General features: G+C 56.9%; 1 protein-coding gene across 1 annotated transcript in view; it reads left to right on the forward strand.

Moving 5' to 3' along the window:
• PRPF6 (pre-mRNA processing factor 6) overlaps nt 1-19,187 on the forward strand; it is a 37,386-nt gene that overhangs the window by 16,108 nt on the left and 2,091 nt on the right. Inside the window, exons 10-19 of the mRNA XM_082746437.1 lie at nt 873-991; nt 2,596-2,814; nt 7,489-7,611; nt 11,199-11,320; nt 12,960-13,098; nt 14,752-14,871; nt 15,196-15,372; nt 15,885-16,018; nt 16,748-16,839; nt 18,191-18,305. Coding sequence (XP_082602563.1) covers nt 873-991; nt 2,596-2,814; nt 7,489-7,611; nt 11,199-11,320; nt 12,960-13,098; nt 14,752-14,871; nt 15,196-15,372; nt 15,885-16,018; nt 16,748-16,839; nt 18,191-18,305 — 1,360 coding nt within the window. The remainder of the gene's footprint in view (nt 1-872; nt 992-2,595; nt 2,815-7,488; nt 7,612-11,198; nt 11,321-12,959; nt 13,099-14,751; nt 14,872-15,195; nt 15,373-15,884; nt 16,019-16,747; nt 16,840-18,190; nt 18,306-19,187) is intronic.

Here is a 19,187-nt window from a genome sequence, read left to right on the forward strand (position 1 = left end):
TTTCCACATGCTTGGCCCTTGCGTTTTTGAGAAACAGGAGCCCTTTGGGGTCTGCCTTAGAGGTGCTCTGGCTTCCTGATGGTGACCCAAGCTGGGCTGTTCTCTGTCCGCCCACCCCCGCCAGGGGCTCACTAGGGGGCCTGGCCTCGCTCTCCCTAAGGCTCACGTTGCAGAGCTCTGTGTTTATCTGCCTTTTGGGGGCTTTTTGGTGAATTCTGTGTGAAGAAAGGGCTCTGTTGCTTAAACCAAGGTTTGGAAGTTTCTGGATTGCAGAAAGTGGTAGCTTTTCGGGGTGTCTGTCCCCCTTCCCTGATGTTCCTCCATATGCTGTCTGCCTCTGGGCCACCAAGGGAGTCCACCTGCTTGGCTGCCGTCAGCATGATGTCACCACACAGTGCACCTCGGGGACCGCGAAGGAGCTGGTGCCCAGCCAGCCCTCCGATGCACGCCACCCTGGAGAGATGCATATCCCAGGGCCGCTTCTGTTTTCTTTTCCTGTGATTTCTACACACTCCCACACAACCTGCCTGGCCCTTCACGTGAAGGGGGTTGCCTTCTTGTGGTTGCGTGGCTTTGTTTTGTGACATTGAGTTTCAAGCCTGAGTGGGAGCAGAGACATCGCACAGCCCCTGTGTCCCCTCCTGTCGCCTGCTGTGCCTCCGCCTTGGTCGCGATTCAGGGTGTTCCGCCTTGGTCTTGGTTGTGTCTGCCCCACATGTGAGGGGACCCGTATAAAGGGCAGGTGGACAACCTGGCCCGGTGCCAAGGAAGGGGTCTTCTGACCCTGCTGGCCGGAGTGTCCTCTGGGACTTGAGCGTCCTGCATCTGCTTCTGCTTCTCTGTGACCTGGTTTCTTGTCGGACCTTTCCTAGCCCTTGAACATGTCCCGAACTCCGTCCGCTTGTGGAAGGCGGCTGTGGAGCTCGAGGAGCCCGAAGACGCTAGAATCATGCTCAGCCGCGCCGTGGAGTGCTGCCCCAGCAGCGTGGAGGTGAGTCTGCGGGCCCCGCCCGAGTCCGAGTGCGGCGTCCACAGTGGCATCAGCGGAGCACTGAACTGCGATTTCTGGTCCCGTGAGGCAGCGGGAAGTCACAGGAGGCCACCGTGAAACACAGCTGCCCGGCACAGTGACCGGCCGGCTTTGGCCCGTCGCGCTTCTGGTGGACGTGCAGAATGGAAGCTTAGCCTCTCTCGGGCCACTCCAGAGCTCTCTGTGCGGGGCAGTCTTTTTCCGGGGCCAGTCCCACGTCAGCTCAGTTTGTAAGTGGGACATGAACAGTGGAGGTGAATAGGAAATACCGATCGATCTTTCTCTCATCCCAGCATGAGCTTGGCTCGTTGCCTCAAAGCTGGTTGGATTTCTTTCTTTTTTTCTTTTCTTTTTTTTTTAATTCTTAAATTTTATTTATTTATTTTTAAGATTTTATTTATTTGGGGCTCCTGGGTGGCTCAGTGGGTTAAAGCCTCTGCCTTCGGCTCAGGTCATGATCCCAGGGTCCTGGGATCGAGCCCCACGTCGGGCTCTCTGCTCTGCAGGGAGCCTGCTTCCTCCTCTCTCTGCCAACTTGTGATCTCTGTCAAATAAATAAATAAAATCTCTCTTTATTTAAAAGATTTCATTTATTTATTTGACAGAGAGAGAGAGAGAGACACCACAAGTAGGCAGAGAGGCAGACAGAGGGCGGGGCGAGGGAGCAGGCTCCCCGCTGAGCAGAGAGCCCAATGGGGGGCTCGATCCCAGGACCCTGAGATCATAACCTGAGCCGAAGGCAGAGGCTTTACCCACTGAGCCACGCAGGCGCCCCTGGTTGGATTTCTTTAGTTTCAAACATTCAGGTTCACGACATTCTGTGCAGTGATTTTTAGAGTTGGTTTTATGATATCCATTATGTCCTTAATTATCCTCAGAGGTATTGTGAAATTCTCCAAGCAAAATTAATCTTTATTTATGTAAAAGTGAATAGAGCCCATACACATTTTTGGTGATGAGACGTTGCAGAATCAACAGCTAGGGAGTTCAACCCCAGAAGGCTGAACACCCGTGTGTCCTTGTGAAGTCAGCAGTCGCGTCCTGCTTCTGCTCTGTCCAGCCCCTGGAGTGGGTCTGCCGTGCTGTGTACGGGTAGCCAACTGCTGTCTGAAACCTGTGACTGAGAATCTGTCAACGTCTCGTGTTCACCAGAGTCACTAAGTCAGAAACATAGCGAACAGTTACCAGAGCAGTGAAAACGTGGTACACATTTGTGGAATCTGTTGAAAGGATCCACGAGAGCTGTTAGAAAGGGGCACCCGGGTGGTTCAGTCGGTTGACTGTCCGACTCTTGGTTTCAGCTCAGGTCGTGATTTCAGGGTCACGAGATCGAGCCCCACGTTGGGCTCTGTGCTCGGCGTGGAGTCTGCTTGAGGTTTTCCCTTCTCCTTCTGCCCCTCCCACCCCACTTTCTTTCGTGCTGCTCTCAAGTAAGTAAGATCTAAAAGAAAGGGAAGGAAGGAAGGATTTTGTGGAAGTGCTGTGGGCCAGTGGTCGGCTCACCATTTGACCTGGCGGTTGTGCTGAGTACTGTCCTCTCATTTGCTGGTGTTCCGTCCACACAGCTCTGGCTCGCTCTGGCGAGGCTAGAGACCTATGAGAACGCCCGCAAGGTCTTGAATAAGGCCCGTGAGAACATCCCTACTGACCGCCACATCTGGATCACGGCCGCCAAGCTGGAGGAGGCCAACGGGAACACGCAGATGGTAGAGAAGATCATTGACCGAGCCATCACCTCTCTGCGGGCCAACGGCGTGGAGATCAACCGTGAGCAGTGGATCCAGGTGAGGTCAGGCGGTGGGGGTCCCCACTGCGAGCAGGTGTCCTGGTGTCTGCTTTGAAAATGCACGTTGGGGTCTCTCCTAGGGTAGGGGCTGCTGGATAGTACCTGAGGGTTTGCATGCTGGGGAAGCAGGCATGTGTGGCTTTTCCTTATGTGAGCATGACCTCGGTTTTGGTAGAGTTGGCACTTTGATTACATCTTGGGGTTGGATGCTCCTAAAGAATTTTCTGTGTATGGGCACTGGGGAGTAGTACCACTTTGCAAGTAGAAATAATACAATGTAAGGAGAACGATAGGCCCGTGGCTAGTGTCTGGAGATCTTCTGATCCAGCCTCCAGGACAGGTGACCTTTCCTGCCTTCCACTTGCACCCTGTGAGCTCTCTGGGCCTAGGCCCCCCGTCTCCTGGGGGGGCCCTGCCTGAAGTATAGTCCGCCGAGGGCAAAGTGCTTCTTCACAGTGATCTGCTCCCTTCCACCATGAAGGGCCCTACAGAGCAAGGCTCCTTGCTTCACCTACTGCCCCTTGGCCCTGGGAAGATGGTCTCAGGCCTCCTGCACCCCGCCACACATCGGATTACCATTCTCGGAACAGCCCCCAAGCTGAACTGTTCCCATTGGGGGCAGGAGGGCCTCAAGTGGTGCTGCTGTATTCCTGGGGTCCCTTTGGATCAGAGCCCCTACTCTTTCCTCTTTCTCTTATGGGTATTAAGCCACTTGGCCCCTTTCTGTGTTTAGGCAATTTTTTTTTTTTTTTAATCCTGAATGCAAGGCCTTGCATGTTCCTCTAAAATTTAATCATTGAGATTCAGCCCCTTGATGTGTTTGGTGTTTTTAGCCACGTGGTTACGCGTGGTTACCCGTGGTTACCCGTGGTTACGTGTGGTTACGCGTGGTTATGGTTTTGATGCCTCCTCCCTTTGTGCAGACCCACCTGTCCAGCCAGTGTCTTCTTTCTTCTGCTGAGACTGGTGCTTCTTGCCCTGCAGGTCCGATGGTAGATTCTTCCAGCTCTTACGAGGTCATCTGTTTTTGAAAGATATTTTCCCTGGGTATAGAATTTAGGTTGACATTCCTTTTTTTGGAGTACTTCAGAGGTACACCTCTGCTGTCTTCTCTTCTCTGTTATTTCCCAGAAGAACTCCCTCATCTTGGGGCACCTGGGGGGCTCAGTCAGTGAAGCGTCTGCCTTCGGCTCAGGTCATGATCTCAGGGTCCTGGAATTGAGCCCTGCATCGGGCTCCCTGCTCAGCGGGGAGCCTGCTTCTCCCTCTGCCTCCGCGCGCCCTGCTTGTGTTCCTTTTTGTCAAATAAATAAATAAAATCTTTTTTTGTTCTTTAAGATTTTATTTGTTTATTTGACAGAGATCACAAGTAGGCAGAGAGGCAGGCAGAGAGAGAGGGGGAAGCAGGCTCCCTGCTGAGCAGAGAGCCTGATGCGGGGTTCAATCCCAGGATCCTGGGACCATGACCTCAGCCAAAGGCAGATGCTTAACCCACTGAGTCACCCAGGCGCCCCTGTAAGTGGAATTTTAATGTCATTTTTAGTTAGTTCATTGTTGGTGTATGGAAATACGGTCACTTTCTGAATATTGAGCTTATATTCTATAACCTTGAAATTTAAATCATAATAGATTTCATGGATTCTCTAGGATTTTCTATATACGAGGTGATGCCATCTGCCTATATAATCTCACTTCTTCCTGCCTGCGCACCCTCCCCGCCCCCACCCCTGCGATTCTGAATGCCTTTTTGTTTCTTGTCTAATTGTCTTGGGTTAGAACCTCTGGTGAAGTGTTGACCTCAGGTGGGGACAGCCAACATCTTTGTCTCCTTCCTGATCTTAGGAGGAAGTATCTAGGTTCTCCAGTTGAATATTGTGTTGGTTCTGGAGCTCATTGATGCTCTGGTCATGTTTTAAAGACTAATTCTTTTTCCTGACCATTTTATTTTGGATCACTTCTGTAGGTTTGTTCTCAAAGTGTGAGCTGCTGTTCATCTTGTTCAGGGGGGTTTCCACCTCAGATCTTGTCTTTTTCATTTTTAGGAATTTAATTTTGGTCTTTTAAAAATGTCTCTCCCAGGGCGCCTGGGTGGCTCAGTCAGCTGAGTGTCCAACTCTTGGTTTCAGCTCAGGTGAGGATCTCAGGGTCCTGGGATCAAGCCCCACCTCGGGCTCCGTGCTCAGTGCGGGGTCTGCCTGATTTTCCCTCTCCCTTCGCCCCTCCTCCCACTTGGGCTCTCTCACTCATGTTCTCTCTTTCTAAAAATAACAAATCCTTTAAAAAACCTGTTTCTCATTTTTAACATGAAATGTTAGATTTGTTTGCTGCTTCTGCGTGATGTTTTGAGCACATGGAATGCAGTGATCTCAGCTGTTTTAGTGCCCTAGTCTCCGAACTCTTGACGCCTCTGTCAGGCTGGGATGGATTCTGTTGGATACATTTCCTTTCATTCCAAGTTGCGTTTTCTTGTTTCTTTGTGTGACTGGTGATCTTTGATTTGTTGCCAGACACGGTGAATTTTCCCTTGGTGGGTGCTAGGCATCTTGGCACCCTGTAAATGCCCTGGACTCCTCTGTTGGAGTGCAGCTGTGTTTCTGGACCTTTGACCCTTTGGCTTTTGCTTCAGAGCTTTGCTGGTTTGAGCCCCAGCAGTAGTGGGTTTGGGACAGTCAGGGATCGTCGGCCAATGGAGGTCTGTGCACTCTCTGTGCACTCTGCCCAGTGACCTGTTTCTCCTGGGGGTTTCCGGTCTGGCTGGTGGAAACAGGCACTGTTCCTGGTTCCGTGTGATCTCCGAGGGTTGCGCTGATCCTCTGGGGTTCTTTCCAAGCACTCATGCTGTGTTGGCGCTCCGTGAACGCTCCCGGGCGGCCCTCTGCAGAGCCCCGCGCCAGCGTCCTCCCCTGCGCCTCCTCTCTGGTGCTTGGTCCTGTGTACTGGTTGCTCCTTGTGCTTCTGGGGCTGGGCTCTGCCTCCTCCACTGGCGCTGCCTGGGTTCCCCTCCCTGCACTGTGGCCTGGATGGCCTCTGGGCTGTGTGCTGGAGCCACAGGGGCTCCTCTGGTCTGTTCCTGGGTCTCAGCCCTCACACCCCTTTGCTACCCACATCCAGTGTCTCAGCGACCCCCATTTCATGATATTGTCTGGGGCGGTGGTTGTCTCAGGAGCAGGGAGTTCAGCTGGGTCAGCACGTCCAGCAGGTCTCCTGCATTTCCCTGACCATGTATCGTAAATCTCTTGTCAGGAGGTAGAAGAGGGTGGTTTCTACCCTTTCCTGTTGCAAAGAGCGCTATGAAAGTGTCCCGCTCTGGAGGCCGTTTTGCACATATGGAAACATAGTTTTAAGAGGAATTACTTAAAGTGGCATTGCTAGGTCAATGTATTTTTTTTTGACGATTTTATTTATTCATTTGACAGAGTGAGAGATCACAAGTAGGCAGAGGGAGAGAGGAGGAAGCAGGCTCCCTCTCCCAAGCAGAGAGCCCGTTGCAGGGCTCAATCCCAGGACCCTGGGATCATGACCTGAGCCAAAGGCAGAGGCTTAACACGCTGAGCTGCCCAGGCGCCCCTGTACTACTTACTTTGATGGCGAACATGAAATTGCCCTCTGGGGGCTGTCCACGTGCACTCCTCAGTCGTGTGGGAGTGTCTGTGTCCCCACCTCAGCCATACACGTGTTGGCATGCGTTTTTGTGTTGCTGATGTGATGTGTATAAAATGGTACTTAAGAAAAATAGGGGGGCGCCTGGGTGGCTCAGTGGGTTAAGCCGCTGCCTTCGGCTCAGGTCGTGATATCAGGGTCCTGGGATCGAGCCCCGCATCGGGCTCTCTGCTCAGCGGGGAGCCTGCTTCCCCCTCTCTCTCTGCCTGCCTCTCTGCCTGCTTGTGATTTCTGTCTGTCAAATAAATAAATAAAATCTAAAAAAAAATAAAATAATAAGAACAGCTTCTTCTCTCATGTTTAAAAGTCACTTATAGTTTTGTTTTCTGGAGAACTGTGTGTTTCATGTCCTTTGCCCGATTGCATTTTGGTCCTTCCCTGGCTGATGTACAAGAGGCTTCCGTGACATTTCTGCGTCTCAGCTGTAGACCCACAGCTGTGCTGTCTGCACGTCCTGAGACCTGCTTCCCAAAGTCCAGTCCTGGGGCCACCCGCCCGCCTGCCTGATGGGTCCCTCTGGGTTTCTCTCTTGGCACCCGTGTGCCAGGCTCTCCCCTCACACCCCGTCTGTTCTGGTTAGACTGTTTCTTTCTTTTGTCCATTTTGAATCCTGAGTTCAGACCAGCAGACACATGTTAGTGAGCTCGGCTTGATTCCTCTTCCTTGAGAAGTTTCTTTTCTTTGTAAGAACCTGCCAGCCCCTGAGCCATCCGCTACGGTACTTCGTACACAGTAGGTGCTCACGTAATGTTTGTTGAGCAGATAGAGGAGCTTTGGCAAGTCCTCGGGTATTTGGCGCTTATCTGCTGGGTGGCGGGGGCGGGTACGCGGTGACTGAGCAGACCCTGGTGGCTGGGCTGTGGCAGAGTCTGGCAGGCATCGGAGTCTTGTGCGCACCTGCCCGCCCGCACTGCGGAGGCCCTCTGGGTCCTCAGCCCGCAGGACTAGCGCAGCCCCTAGTCCTCGTCGGGCACCTGTGGCTCTGGGCTACCGCTCTGTGTCCCTCTTTCAGGATGCCGAGGAGTGTGACAAGGCTGGGAGTGTGGCCACCTGCCAGGCCGTCATGCGTGCTGTGATTGGCATCGGGATCGAGGAGGAAGACCGGAAGCACACGTGGATGGAAGATGCTGACAGCGTGAGTCCGGCTCCCAGCCGGGGCCGTGTGCGGGGCGCGGGCCGCCGAGAGTGCTTCTGAGCTGCTGACGTTTGAGTGTAGCTGCGGCTGTAGGAATCGAGTTTTCTCTTCCCCCGGCTCTGCCGGGGAGCCACTCTTCGCACACCTCCAACGTGCAGCGGTCTGGGCGGGCAGACGCTGTGCCGCGAAGAGCTGGTGTGGAGCGGGAGCCCACAGAGCTCTCACCGCTGTCTCCCGTCCCCTGCGCCGTGGCTTCTGTTGTAGACTGCAGTTCGGAGAACAGTTGGCATAAGGAACTCTCGCCTGCTTTGAGATTCTTTCCTTAGAATAGGCTTCTAGAGAAGAGAGCATGGGGTCAAAATCAATATACATTTTAGGTACTTTGTGCCTTAATTGTGGCCTCCTTATTTTTTACCCTGTTACTTTGAAATAATTTTAGATTTACAGGGAAGTCACGAAACTGTCCGAAGAATTCTTACATGCCCTTCACGCAGACTCCCCCACATTTGACCACTTTGCCATGTCTGCCTTCTCCAGCCATACTCACACACCCACATCTCCTGAGTATGTGAGAGCGTGCTGCAGAGGCCGTGGCCCCTTTCCTCTAAGTCCAGTGTGTGCTAGAGGATGTTTTCTCACACAGTCTCAGCACAACTGGCAGAATCGAAATCACGTGGGTATCGTACAGTTAAGTAGTTTGCAGACCTTCTCCAAATGTCATCCATCACCCTCCTGGGCGTCCTGTTAGCAGAAGGAAAGGCCCCTCTGTGCTGTGGCATGGTAGCTGCCCAGGGGGACGCCGTCAGGCCTCCAAGGCCCGATACCTGCGGGGGCTCTGGGCTGCCTTTGTTTCTCATGAGACTGGCTTTTGTCGGGACAGGCCAGTGGCGCCGTGGAGTGCCCCTGATTCAGGTCTCCGTGACGTTTCCGCACTGTGGGGTTGAGGCTTGCATCTCGGCAGGACGTTGGGTCCTCCTGGCCGTGTTGGAAGGTTAGGTACCCCTTCAGCGCCAGCCAGCTCAAGTGGCGTCTGTCAGATTTCTCCACTGGAAGGTTGCTCTTCTTGTCCTTTGTAATTAATAGGTGCTTTGTGGGGAGACACTCTGAGACTAAACTTCCTGTTTCTTGTCAAACTTTGACCTACTAGTTTGTAGGTCCGTTAATGAGGTTTTCGTCCTGTATTGGTTACTACTGTGGTATTTGCCAAGCGGTGCTTTTCTAAGTAGTGTGTCTTCTACATAGCGTTAGTGTTTATTCGTTGGAATTCTGCGGTCAGGAAGAGCTTTCCTCTGCTCCAGGTTCACTGGGTATTTGCTCCCTTACATTAGCAGAGACGAAGGATCCCGGCTCCGTTCTACGGCTTTGCCCTGCCTGCTGGCCTCCCCTGTGTGGAGCTCACCTAACCGCCTCTCGAAGGCTATGCGTGCCTTGACCCCGAGCACAGGGGCCGGCCGCGACGTCCTTTTCTGGGGCCTGTGACCGACGTACGGACTTGTGCACAGTGAATACACTCTTGGTTGTTTAGCGAGTGCAAGACACAGGCCAAAGATGATTTTTAAATGCTTCTCAAGATGGAACAGTCAAGACGCAAAGTAGAAAGAATCCCATAACACACACGTTCAGTCTGTGCATTGGAGGAAAACCCTGAACGGCGCAAGAGAGTCCCAGTCCCTGGTGGTTGAGCTCCTTTTTATCCTGCGTGTGGCGTTAAACGCTCCACTTCCTTTGATTTTCCGTGTTGTCCTTGACAGCATCAGAGGCCCAGGGAGTCCGGGGTGGGGGGCGTCGCCCTGCAGTTGTCGGACTGTGAGAGCAGAAGCCCACGAGCCGCTGCAGACTTCTCTTTGTTGGCTCTTGCTTGTGTCCCGGAGCGAGCACAGCTGTCACAGGGCCGCGGGCTTCCGGAGGGAGAGTGGAGTCTCTGTGTTCGAAGCTCCGAGCGTTTTCCTGGTACTCCACCCCTCCGGGACTGGCCAGGTCACCCACACCCAAGACCCTGGGCAGGTTGTCACGTGATCCTGGCGGCTGAACTAACTGCCCTCAGGATCTTGGTCAGAAGCCACAGGGAGGGGTGTAGACCCGTCTGTGTGGGGTCTCACCCTCACTTTTCCAGGCGCTGCTGGTCAGGACATGCCCAAGACAGGGCCCTTCCTGGTTTCTGTGGTGGTTGAGTCAGATTGAGGCCATGTGGCCAAGGAGCAACCCGGTCTGAACAAGGAGGTCTTAGCTGTGTCCCTGCTCTTTGAGTCCTCCACACCCATTTCCACGCTGGCGGTCTTTGAGCAGCAGGAGGCCTGCTTGCGGCTCTCGGCGAGGACGCAGCTGTCCATCTGGGTGGTGGCCTCAGGGGCGGCCTGTCTGGGTCTGTCTGTGCCATTCTGATGATCACTGTTGCAAAACTTTGTTTCTGACGTGCTTCCTAGTGGCTTTTCGCTTACCTCAAGATACAAAACCCCTTTCGGTACGAGAGTGCTTCCTGCGTGTGCACCGCGTGGGAGAGCTGCGTGCTGGCCTGTCTCCTGTGTGAGGCTCCGCGACCCCAGCTGTCAGCCTGTCCCAGTGGTGTCCCTGGGTTGTGACCATCTAGAGACGTGATCACCACAGATAGTGCCTGGTTCGTGTGTTGCTTGATGCTTACCAGGGAATAAAGTCATTCTTGAGTGACATGTGTTTATGGTAGGTCTGTTTGAGTGGATGGGTTCGTTCTTTTTTAAGCTGCGTTTTTTTTTTTTTTTTTAAAGATTTTGTTTACTTATTTGACAGTGCCACAGCGAGAGAGGGAACACAAGCAGGGGGAGTGGGAGAGGGAGAAGCAGGCTCCCACTGAGCCAGGCAGCCCGATGTGGGGCTCACGATCAGGACCTGAGCCGAAGGCAGATGCTTAACCCACTGAGCCCCCCAGGAGCCCCTGTGCTGCATTTTTTATTGTGTTAAAATACACGTGTCCTGGGGCGCCTGGAGGGCTCAGTCAGACTTCTGCCTTCGGCTCAGGTCCTGACCCCAGGGTCCTGGGATCCGAGTCCTACGTCGGGCTCCCTGCTTCTCCCACACCCTCTGTCCCACCACCCCACTCATTTGTTCTCTCTCCCAAATAGATAAACAAAATCTTAAAAAAAAAAAAAAAGTACACCTCCCCCCAGCCCCCCGGCCGCGTGTGGCTCGGGGGCTCCAGAGGGCTATGGAGCGGCCGGAACCCGCGGCCACTCGTGCTCCCGTATGTAGGCGCTTGCTCTGTCTCTGTGACCGCCCGTGTTACAAGTTGCTCAGAAGCCTATCTTGTGTCACGGAAGCGCTGTGCTACACCTCGTTTTGGTGAAGGAGCCCATGTGTGTGGTCTGTGGTCACACAGCTGGCCTCCCCCGCTGGCGGCTGGTGCTGCTGTCCCCCCGCAGCGGCTCCCACGGTGGCCCTGGGTGTTTCCCGTGCCCGTCTTCCCGGGCATCCTTCTCCTGGACCGGGTTTCTCGTTGGTCCTCCCATGCTGTGACTTCGAGCAGATGCCATCGGGCCTCCTGCTCGGCCGCCTGGGCCTCCTGCTCGGACGCCTGTGCTGGGCTGGCCTCTCTCACGCCCGTCTCTCCGCCCTAGTGTGTGGCCCACAACGCGCTGGAGTGTGCACGAGCCATCTACGCCTACGCCCTGCAGGTGTTCCCCAGCAAGAAGAGCGTGTGGCTGCGGGCTGCGTACTTCGAGAAGAACCATGGCACCAGGTACACGGTGGGGCCCCCGGTGCGGGCGGGCCCTCCACCCCTGCGTGCCCACGGAGCTTCTGACCCCAGCTGGGGCCGAGCTGAACGTAACCCTCACGTCCCCAGAGGCGGACGAGGGCCTCCCTCTGCGATCCGGTTCTCTGCGGTGAGGGGTGGAGGCTTCTGCGGCCCTGGAGGCTGGGCCCTTCTGTGGCCCCTTCTGTGATAGGGTCCTCACTGCTGTGTAGCTGAGAGTCTGAGCCACCGAGGGTGTCTCTCCACGGCCGTGCCTGCCACCAAGCTGGTGGGTGCCTGGCGACCAGGGGGTGTCTGGGACAAGGCAGGGGCCCGAAGCCCCTTGTCTGCGCCAGCACCAGCTCCAGCAGTGTGGGCGGCATGGCGTCTGCGCCCAGGCAGGCATGGTTTTCATTTAAAGCTGTGCTGACTGGGGGTTTGGGCTTGTTTTGTGCTCTGAGGAGGTCCTTGACAGTTTTCTCTAATTGTATTCTTTAATTGAAAAAAGCTTTGGGTCCGCCTTATTGGCCGTAGCTGCCGATTAAATTAGGTGTTGCAATTTCTGGTGTTCAGGGGTGCCTCTCTGGGGCACCAGACCCTCTGCCCTCTGCAGCTCTTCCCTGAGCTCGGGTGCTTCGCGGGGGGCAGGCCTCGCTGATTTCTGCAGGCTTCTGCTGGGAGCCCACCGAGGCCCCGCTTTTTTCCTTTCCTGGCGTTGCCAAATCTCAGTCTGCTCAGGGTGTCTGTCCCTGGGGTGTCACTGAGGCGTCTGTCTCCTCCCCACTCCCACCATCTGCTTGGGTGGTTGGGAATTAACTCGTCTGGGGATGTGTTGAGATGACTCCTGGCTCACCCCTGTGCAAGTTCACCTGGGACACGCCAGGTCCGAGCAGGGCCTCTCCTGGCCCCGTGGTCTGTGGGTGTGTGCCTCCCCGCACTGCTTCCCTTGGTCCTGGGCTCAGGGCACTTCCCTCGCCGCCCCCGGCACCCTTCCCATCCGGTGGACTCCCGGAATGGAATGGCGCGAGGCGGCGGAGCGCTCCCAGTCTGTGGGCCTGGTTGTCTGGGAAGCACGGTGTCCTCCGCGGGCTTCACTCCACACAGAGCGAGTCCGTCCTCTTGCCCTCGAGGCCCCAGCGGCCACCAGGGCCGGCGCTGCAGCAAAGGGCCGGCGGCTGTGTGAGCGCCAGGGGCTTCGCACCGGGTAGCCGGGCTGGCGTCATCTCGCTCGGCAGTGACCGAAGGAACTGCTTTCCGGTCAGACAGTTTCTTTGGACGCCGAAGAGAGGGTTCGGGGTCATAATCTTTATCGGCGGATCTGTGGTTATAGATGAAAAGAGGTCTCCTGTCACCCGGACCGTGAAGTCACCCTTCTCCTCAGGACACCCGACCATAAAAGGGCCCCCGAGAAGTCCCTCCATCGGGCTTTGCCCTGTAACAATGCCTTGCTTTGTAGCACCCTCTTGAGTAGTTACTTTGAGAGCCTTTATGGAGAGAGAAGATCTCCCCACCCTCTCGCATCGTAAAACCCGGTGAATCATTGACCGCGCCGAACTTTGGAGCAGGAACTCCCTTCTCAGCACCCCCGCTGAGGCCGTGAGCGCCCCGCGTGCCCTGGCGGTGACTGTGGCCCCCTGTCTTCCAGGGAGTCCCTGGAGGCGCTGCTGCAGAGGGCTGTGGCCCATTGCCCCAAAGCGGAGGTGCTGTGGCTTATGGGCGCCAAGTCCAAGTGGCTGGCGGGGGATGTACCCGCGGCGAGGAGCATCCTGGCTCTAGCCTTCCAGGTGGGTTGGGGCGCCAGCTGGGCCACAGGGGAAGTGTGCACTTGAACCCCCACCCAGGGCCTGTCGGGGACTGAGGGCTCCAGAGAGCACGTGACCCAAAGCCCTCCCCCTGCTCATCAGTGGGAGCTGGCCTAAGAGAGGGGATGTGTATGGTCAGGATGCACCCAACTTGGGGTGCTCTACAGGCAGCTGGGGTCCCAGGGCTCCCAAGAGTGGGAGAACAGCCAGCTAGTGGACCTGCCTCTCGGTCATGGCTGCTCACTGGAACCACAAGCTACACGTCCCAGAACGTAGAACGTGGGGCCAACAGGTGGCATTCTCCAGTGAGTGGAGCAGTCACCAGAGACCGCCGTTCCCCACAGAAGAGCACAGTGTTGACCTCTTTCCTGCGTGGAAGCGCGGTTGTTGGTCCCTACACTCTGCCCACAGGCCGCTGGGTGCAGCCGGGCCCCTCATGCGGGTGGAGCTGCGCCCAGACAGCTGTGCCCGGCCGGGCTCGTGGCGGCTAAGGGCATGAGCTCAGTGTCAGCAGTTTGCAGCCGCACTGAAGTCCTCGAGGTTCTCATTCCCGGAGAGTTACTGTTCAGTGTTCTGGTGGTGTGAGGAAGGTGCGACACAGCGATCCACGCTTCTGTCGCTCACTCAGTGCTCACAGCTTGCGTTTGTTTTTTTTAAAGATTTTATTTATTCATTTGACAGACAGAGATCACAAGTAGGCAGAGAGGCAGGCAGAGAGAGAGGGGGAAGCAGGCTCCCCGCGGAGCAGAGAGCCGGATGCGGGGCTCGATCCCAGGACCCTGGGATCACGACCTGAGCTGAAGGCAGAGGCTTTAACCCACTGAGCCACCCAGACGCCCCTACAGTTTGCGTTTTTATAAACTGCTGAGTCCAGCGTGAATGTCCATTTGTTGTTGCAACCCTGGCGAGCGTGAGAATGATATTTGTCCTTCCTTGAGTAAAGGCCAAGAGAGGGGCCTGGCCTGTGTCTGGCCTTTGACTTTCTGCTGTCCTTTGGAGGACAGCTACGTGTTGAGATTCCTGCTCACAGCTTCTCCTGCCTTATGCCTGGACGCTGCTGCTTGTCCCCAGTACCCCCCTCCGGGTGGCTCCCCTTTCCTTGCTGGTCCCCCTGGGGCTGCCTGCCGGGTCTGTGATGCAGTCAGGCAAGTGTGGCTGGTGGGTGGCTGTGCTTTCTGGAGGCCGTGAGGACCCCACTCCTGGGTCTGCTGGATTCTGCATGAGGCCCAGTCCTAGCCCGTGGGAACCATCCACACCGTCCGTGATCCCTGGGCATCCTTCCTTCCTGCCCCTGGACACACTGCGATGGCCAGTGCCTTGTCACCAGGCTTGGGAGGGGGTAGGTGTGGCAGATGCACACCGGTGGTTTCGAGAGGCCCCTGGGAAAACGGCTTTGCCACTATCAGTGTTGTTGCCTGGGCGCCTGCAAAGTGGGCTGGCTTGTATTCAGGTAGGTCATCGTTTTGGGGCCAGACCCGACTTTGTCTTCTGTTAGCCCTGGAGACGGTTGGATCAGAGCGTCCCGCAACAGAGCGAGGCCCAGCCCAGGCCCAGGCTGCCTGCTCTTGATCAAGAGTGACCTAGCCCTGCTCCTGTGTGCGGGTCCCTCCTGACACTGCTGCCCTCTCCCTCCAGGCCAACCCCAACAGCGAGGAGATCTGGCTGGCCGCCGTGAAGCTGGAGTCTGAGAACAACGAATACGAGCGAGCCCGGCGTCTGCTGGCCAAGGCGCGGAGCAGCGCGCCCACTGCCCGGGTGAGCGGGCTGCGCAGGGCCCCCAGGGTCCCCGAGGCCTCTGGCCTCAGGAGGGTGTGAGGTGCCCGCTGAGGCCACGGTACTGTAGTCTTGGTGGTTCACCCTGGACTTTGAGATGCGATGCAGGGCACGGGAAGCCGCTCACAAAGGTCTGTGGGGCACGGCGGGGCCGATGGCGTTTAAGGGGAGCCGTGGCGTGAAGCCAGGGTCACCCCGGTGGGGGGCGCCTGGCCGGGCCGGGCCCTGCGTGGGAGGTGACCGTGCCATCCAGACACGCGGTGGGTGCGGGGACGGGGGCCGTCTGACGGCGGGCCTGCCGCGCAGGTGTTCATGAAGTCCGTGAAGCTGGAGTGGGTGCTGGGGAACCTCACGGCGGCCCAGGAGCTGTGTGAGGAGGCTCTGAAGCACTACGAGGACTTCCCCAAGCTGTGGATGATGAAGGGGCAGATCGAGGAGCAGGAAGAGCTGCCGGAGAAGGCTCGGGAGGCCTACGGCCAGGGGGTGAGCCTGGGGCTCGGGAGGCCCACGGCCAGGGGGTGAGCCTGGGGCTCGGGAGGCCCCTCAGAACTGGCCCTTGCAGACAGGACCCCAGGCTCCAGGGTGCCGTTTGTCTCCCCTGGTGTGGGAATGGGAGGCCCGGGGCTCAGTGACTCGCTTGGGCCCCAGCCAGGAGAGTGGCAGCAGGGCGAGACCTAGAACCCCTGGAACCCTCACTCAGGCCTATGTGTCTCCTCCTGCGAAACTTCGTGCCCTGCATGCAGGGAAGCGTGGGTCGCACCACACTTAACGTAAGGGCTGCCGTGTACACTCCCCGTATGCACGCATGCACACGCCCCGGCAATGCACATAAAGCCCCACACCCAGGCATGAAACGGGCAGGTCTCTGTGGATGTAAGCGCGTGCCCCCCGACACACACACGCAACCCATCCCAGCCTGAGGGGCTGGCCGTAGCTCTCACTACCCCTCCCTGACACCCACCGAGCCCACTTCTGCTTGTCTTTGTTGTCTGTAGTTGAAGAAATGTCCGCACTCCACCCCTCTGTGGCTCCTGCTTTCTCGGCTGGAGGAGAAGGTTGGGCAGCTGACCCGAGCTCGGGCCATCCTGGAGAAGTCGCGCCTGAAGAACCCAAAGAACCCAGGCCTGTGGTGCGTCCCGGCGGCCCCACGGCCTCCGATGGGCCATCGGCCCACAGTTGCTCCTGCGCTGCAGCGTTTCCGGCTCGGGCCCAGGGGAAGGGGGTCAGGTGCTGGCCGTGAGGAGGCTCAGTTCCTGCCTTGGGAGCGCTCGGCCTGGACACTCAGACTGGCCTGTGGAGAGTTGGGTGCTCTGGCAGAAGGTGCCCAGGGGAGCCAGGAGCTAACGATGGGGGAGCCGGCTGGATGCGGCCAGGGAGGCAGACCCCACAGCAGAGGGGAGGTGTAGAGGAGGCTTTAAGGAGCCAACAGGAGGTCAGGCGAGGATGACCTTCGGCTGTGCTCACGGAGAGGGCTTGTGTAGGGCTCATAATGTCAGGGCTGGGGCCTGGCGGTTCCCAAAGGAGACCCCAGAAAGATGGGCAGGTCCTGGACACCACTGATGTGGTGCTCCCCACCCCGGCGACGATGGCTTGCCGGCCGGACCCTCGTCCTGCACGTGTTTCCTCGCGCCTGCGTGATGTCGGGCTCCCAGGCCTTGGCTGTGGCGGTGGCCGCTGAGGGCCCTCATAGCGGGGGAGGGCGGGCACCAGTGCCTCGCTTCTCTGGCGGGAGAGCTCCACCTGGCCGGGCTGGGAGCCCCAGCCCCGGGGCGTCCCGGGAACTTCGGAACTGCAGCTGGGCTTGTCCTGGGGCTGCACGCGTGGGTGCCCGACCGTCTCTGTGGGCCCCGTTCCTCAGGCTGGAGTCCGTCAGGCTGGAGTACCGTGCGGGGCTGAAGAACATCGCGAACACGCTGATGGCCAAGGCGCTGCAGGAGTGCCCCAGCTCCGGTAAGCGGCCCCCTGGCTCCCGGGCCGGCCCGGCGGCGGCATTTCCTGAGGGAGCAGGGTTCAGGCTCAGAAGTGTTCGTGAAGTGTGTCGTCGGTCAAAGTTCCAGCTCTCCGTGCTCTTGCAGACCCGATCCTGGTCTCCAGTGCTCGGCAGGGGGACTTTGACTTCCTGTTCTGAAGCGCCCCATTGCTTTTTCTTCTGAACCGAATTTCCATGATCTCACCCTGCATCTAAATGTACCTGTAGCATGAACGCATTTGGAGTTAAAAAAAGATACTAAAAATCATCTGTAGGGGCCCCTGGCTCAGTCAGTTTAGCTTCCGACTCTTGATCTCGGCTTGTGAGTTCAAGCCCTACAGTGGGTCTAGAGATTACTCAAAAGTAATTTTTTTAAAAATCCACTGTAAGTCCACTACTGAGAAATTGTTGCTTTTAGCTTATTTGTGCTATTACAGTGTGTGTTACTGTATACAACGGAAGTTCTTTTATGTTTAGTGTTGTGCCTTGTTTTAAAAGCTGAAAGTTTTGTTTTGTTTTAAGATTTTATTTATTTGGGGGCACCTGGGTGGCTCAGTGGGTTAAGCCTCTGCCTTCGGCTCAGGTCATGATCTCAGAGTCCTGGGATCGAGTCCCGCATCGGGCTCTCTGCTCAGCAGGGAGCCTGCTTCCTCCTCTCTCTGCCTACCTCTCTGCCTACTTGTGACCTCTCTGTCAAATAAGTAAATAAAATTTTTAAAAAATTTTTATTTGTTTTAAGATTTGAGACAGCGAGAGGCAAAGAGAGCACAAGCAGGAGGGCAGGCTGGAAGCAGAGGGAGAAGCAGACTCCTGAAGTTGGGGCTCAGTCCCAGGATCTTGAGATCATGACCTGAGCTCAAGACAGCTGCTTAACTGACTGAGCCACCCAAATCTTCAAGAAAGTAAATTTTTTAGTGGCTTCATAAAATGTACCCATGTGGGTATACCAGAAGTATGCCACTCCCCCGTCGGTCCGTTTGAATCTTTACTAGCATTTCTGCTCGTTTTGTCCTGGTGAACCCCCGGATGTGGAATTACAGAGTTGGCGGGAGTGAATCTCACAGGTCTGGAGCTCGTCCAGCCCGGTCACTGCCGGAGAGTGGTCGGGCCTGTGCCCTTGGGGCTGCTGTGCGGCGGGCGGGCAGGGCAGCCTGTGTGGCTCTCTCTAGGCAGGCCCCGTGGGCAGACATGTGGGAAGACCTAGCCGCAGTCTGAGGACACCCCGGGTTAGGGTCTTGGCCAACCCCTCTTGGGGTAGCCTGCTCGTGGACAGGTCGCTTCTGCCAGCAGAGGCGGGGTCCGAGTGGTGGTGTCCTTGTGTCTGAATCGCAGGTGTCCTGTGGTCGGAAGCCATCTTTCTTGAGGCAAGGCCCCAGAGGAAGACCAAGAGCGTGGATGCCCTGAAGAAGTGTGAGCACGACCCCCACGTCCTCCTGGCTGTGGCCAAGTGAGTGGGGGGTTCCTCGGGGGGTGGCTGACCCTTGGGACCTGATGGAACCTCTTAGAGTCCTTGGCCACCAGAGCTCCATGGTAAAGCACTTTTTCTTTGACCCAGAGCAGCCCTGTCTGTGGGCAGAGGCCATGCAGCCCTGTGCTGACCCGATGGCCGAGGCCGACCCTGACCACGAACGGGCAGCTTCCTCTGGGCCCGGCCTCCTTCCTTCCATCCTGATCCTTCTGATGGGACTGGCACTTTTAAAGTGGCACTTCACGCCTGCACTGTCCTGAGTTGTAGGAGACAAACCTGCTCACGTTGGTCCACACAGAATTGAAGTAATAAGCAGAGCAAGGGGCTCTGGGCGGGTTTTCTCATGGGAGGGAGAAAGCAGAGAGCTTCACCTTGGTGACCTCAAGGACGGTCCAGGGTCTGTCTGTCAGGCCCAGTCAGTCTGCCTGGGGGCGCAGAGATGCATGGACTGGAGACCATCGTTCCTCCGGGGTGCGTGAGCCTGAGAGCAAGAGGAGTGACCCCAGTGACCCCACTCCATCAGCTCGAGTGTCCAGGGCCGGGTCAGGAGCGTCCTGGGGAGCCATTTGGTGTGCAGGGCAGGGCCTTGGGAAGATCGAGTGACATTGTGGCTGGTGCTTGGGGGGCCTGAGAGCCGGGTGGGGGTTGGGTATGTTCAGAGGAGGCTGGGAGGTGACTGGTTGGTTTGAGGTGGACGGTCATCAGGAAGAGCCTTGACTGGGCTCCCAGGACTGCTGCTCAGGCCTCACCTCGGGGAGGCAGCACGTGTGGCCCTGGAGCTCCCGCGTGCTGCCGTCGCCCAGAGCCAGAGTCTGGCCTACCCCAGGGGAATGTACGGGCCCTACTCCCTCGGGTCCTGCA

This window comes from Mustela nivalis, assembly GCF_964662115.1.
Source record: "Mustela nivalis genome assembly, chromosome: 8".
Classification (NCBI taxonomy): domain Eukaryota; kingdom Metazoa; phylum Chordata; class Mammalia; order Carnivora; family Mustelidae; genus Mustela; species Mustela nivalis.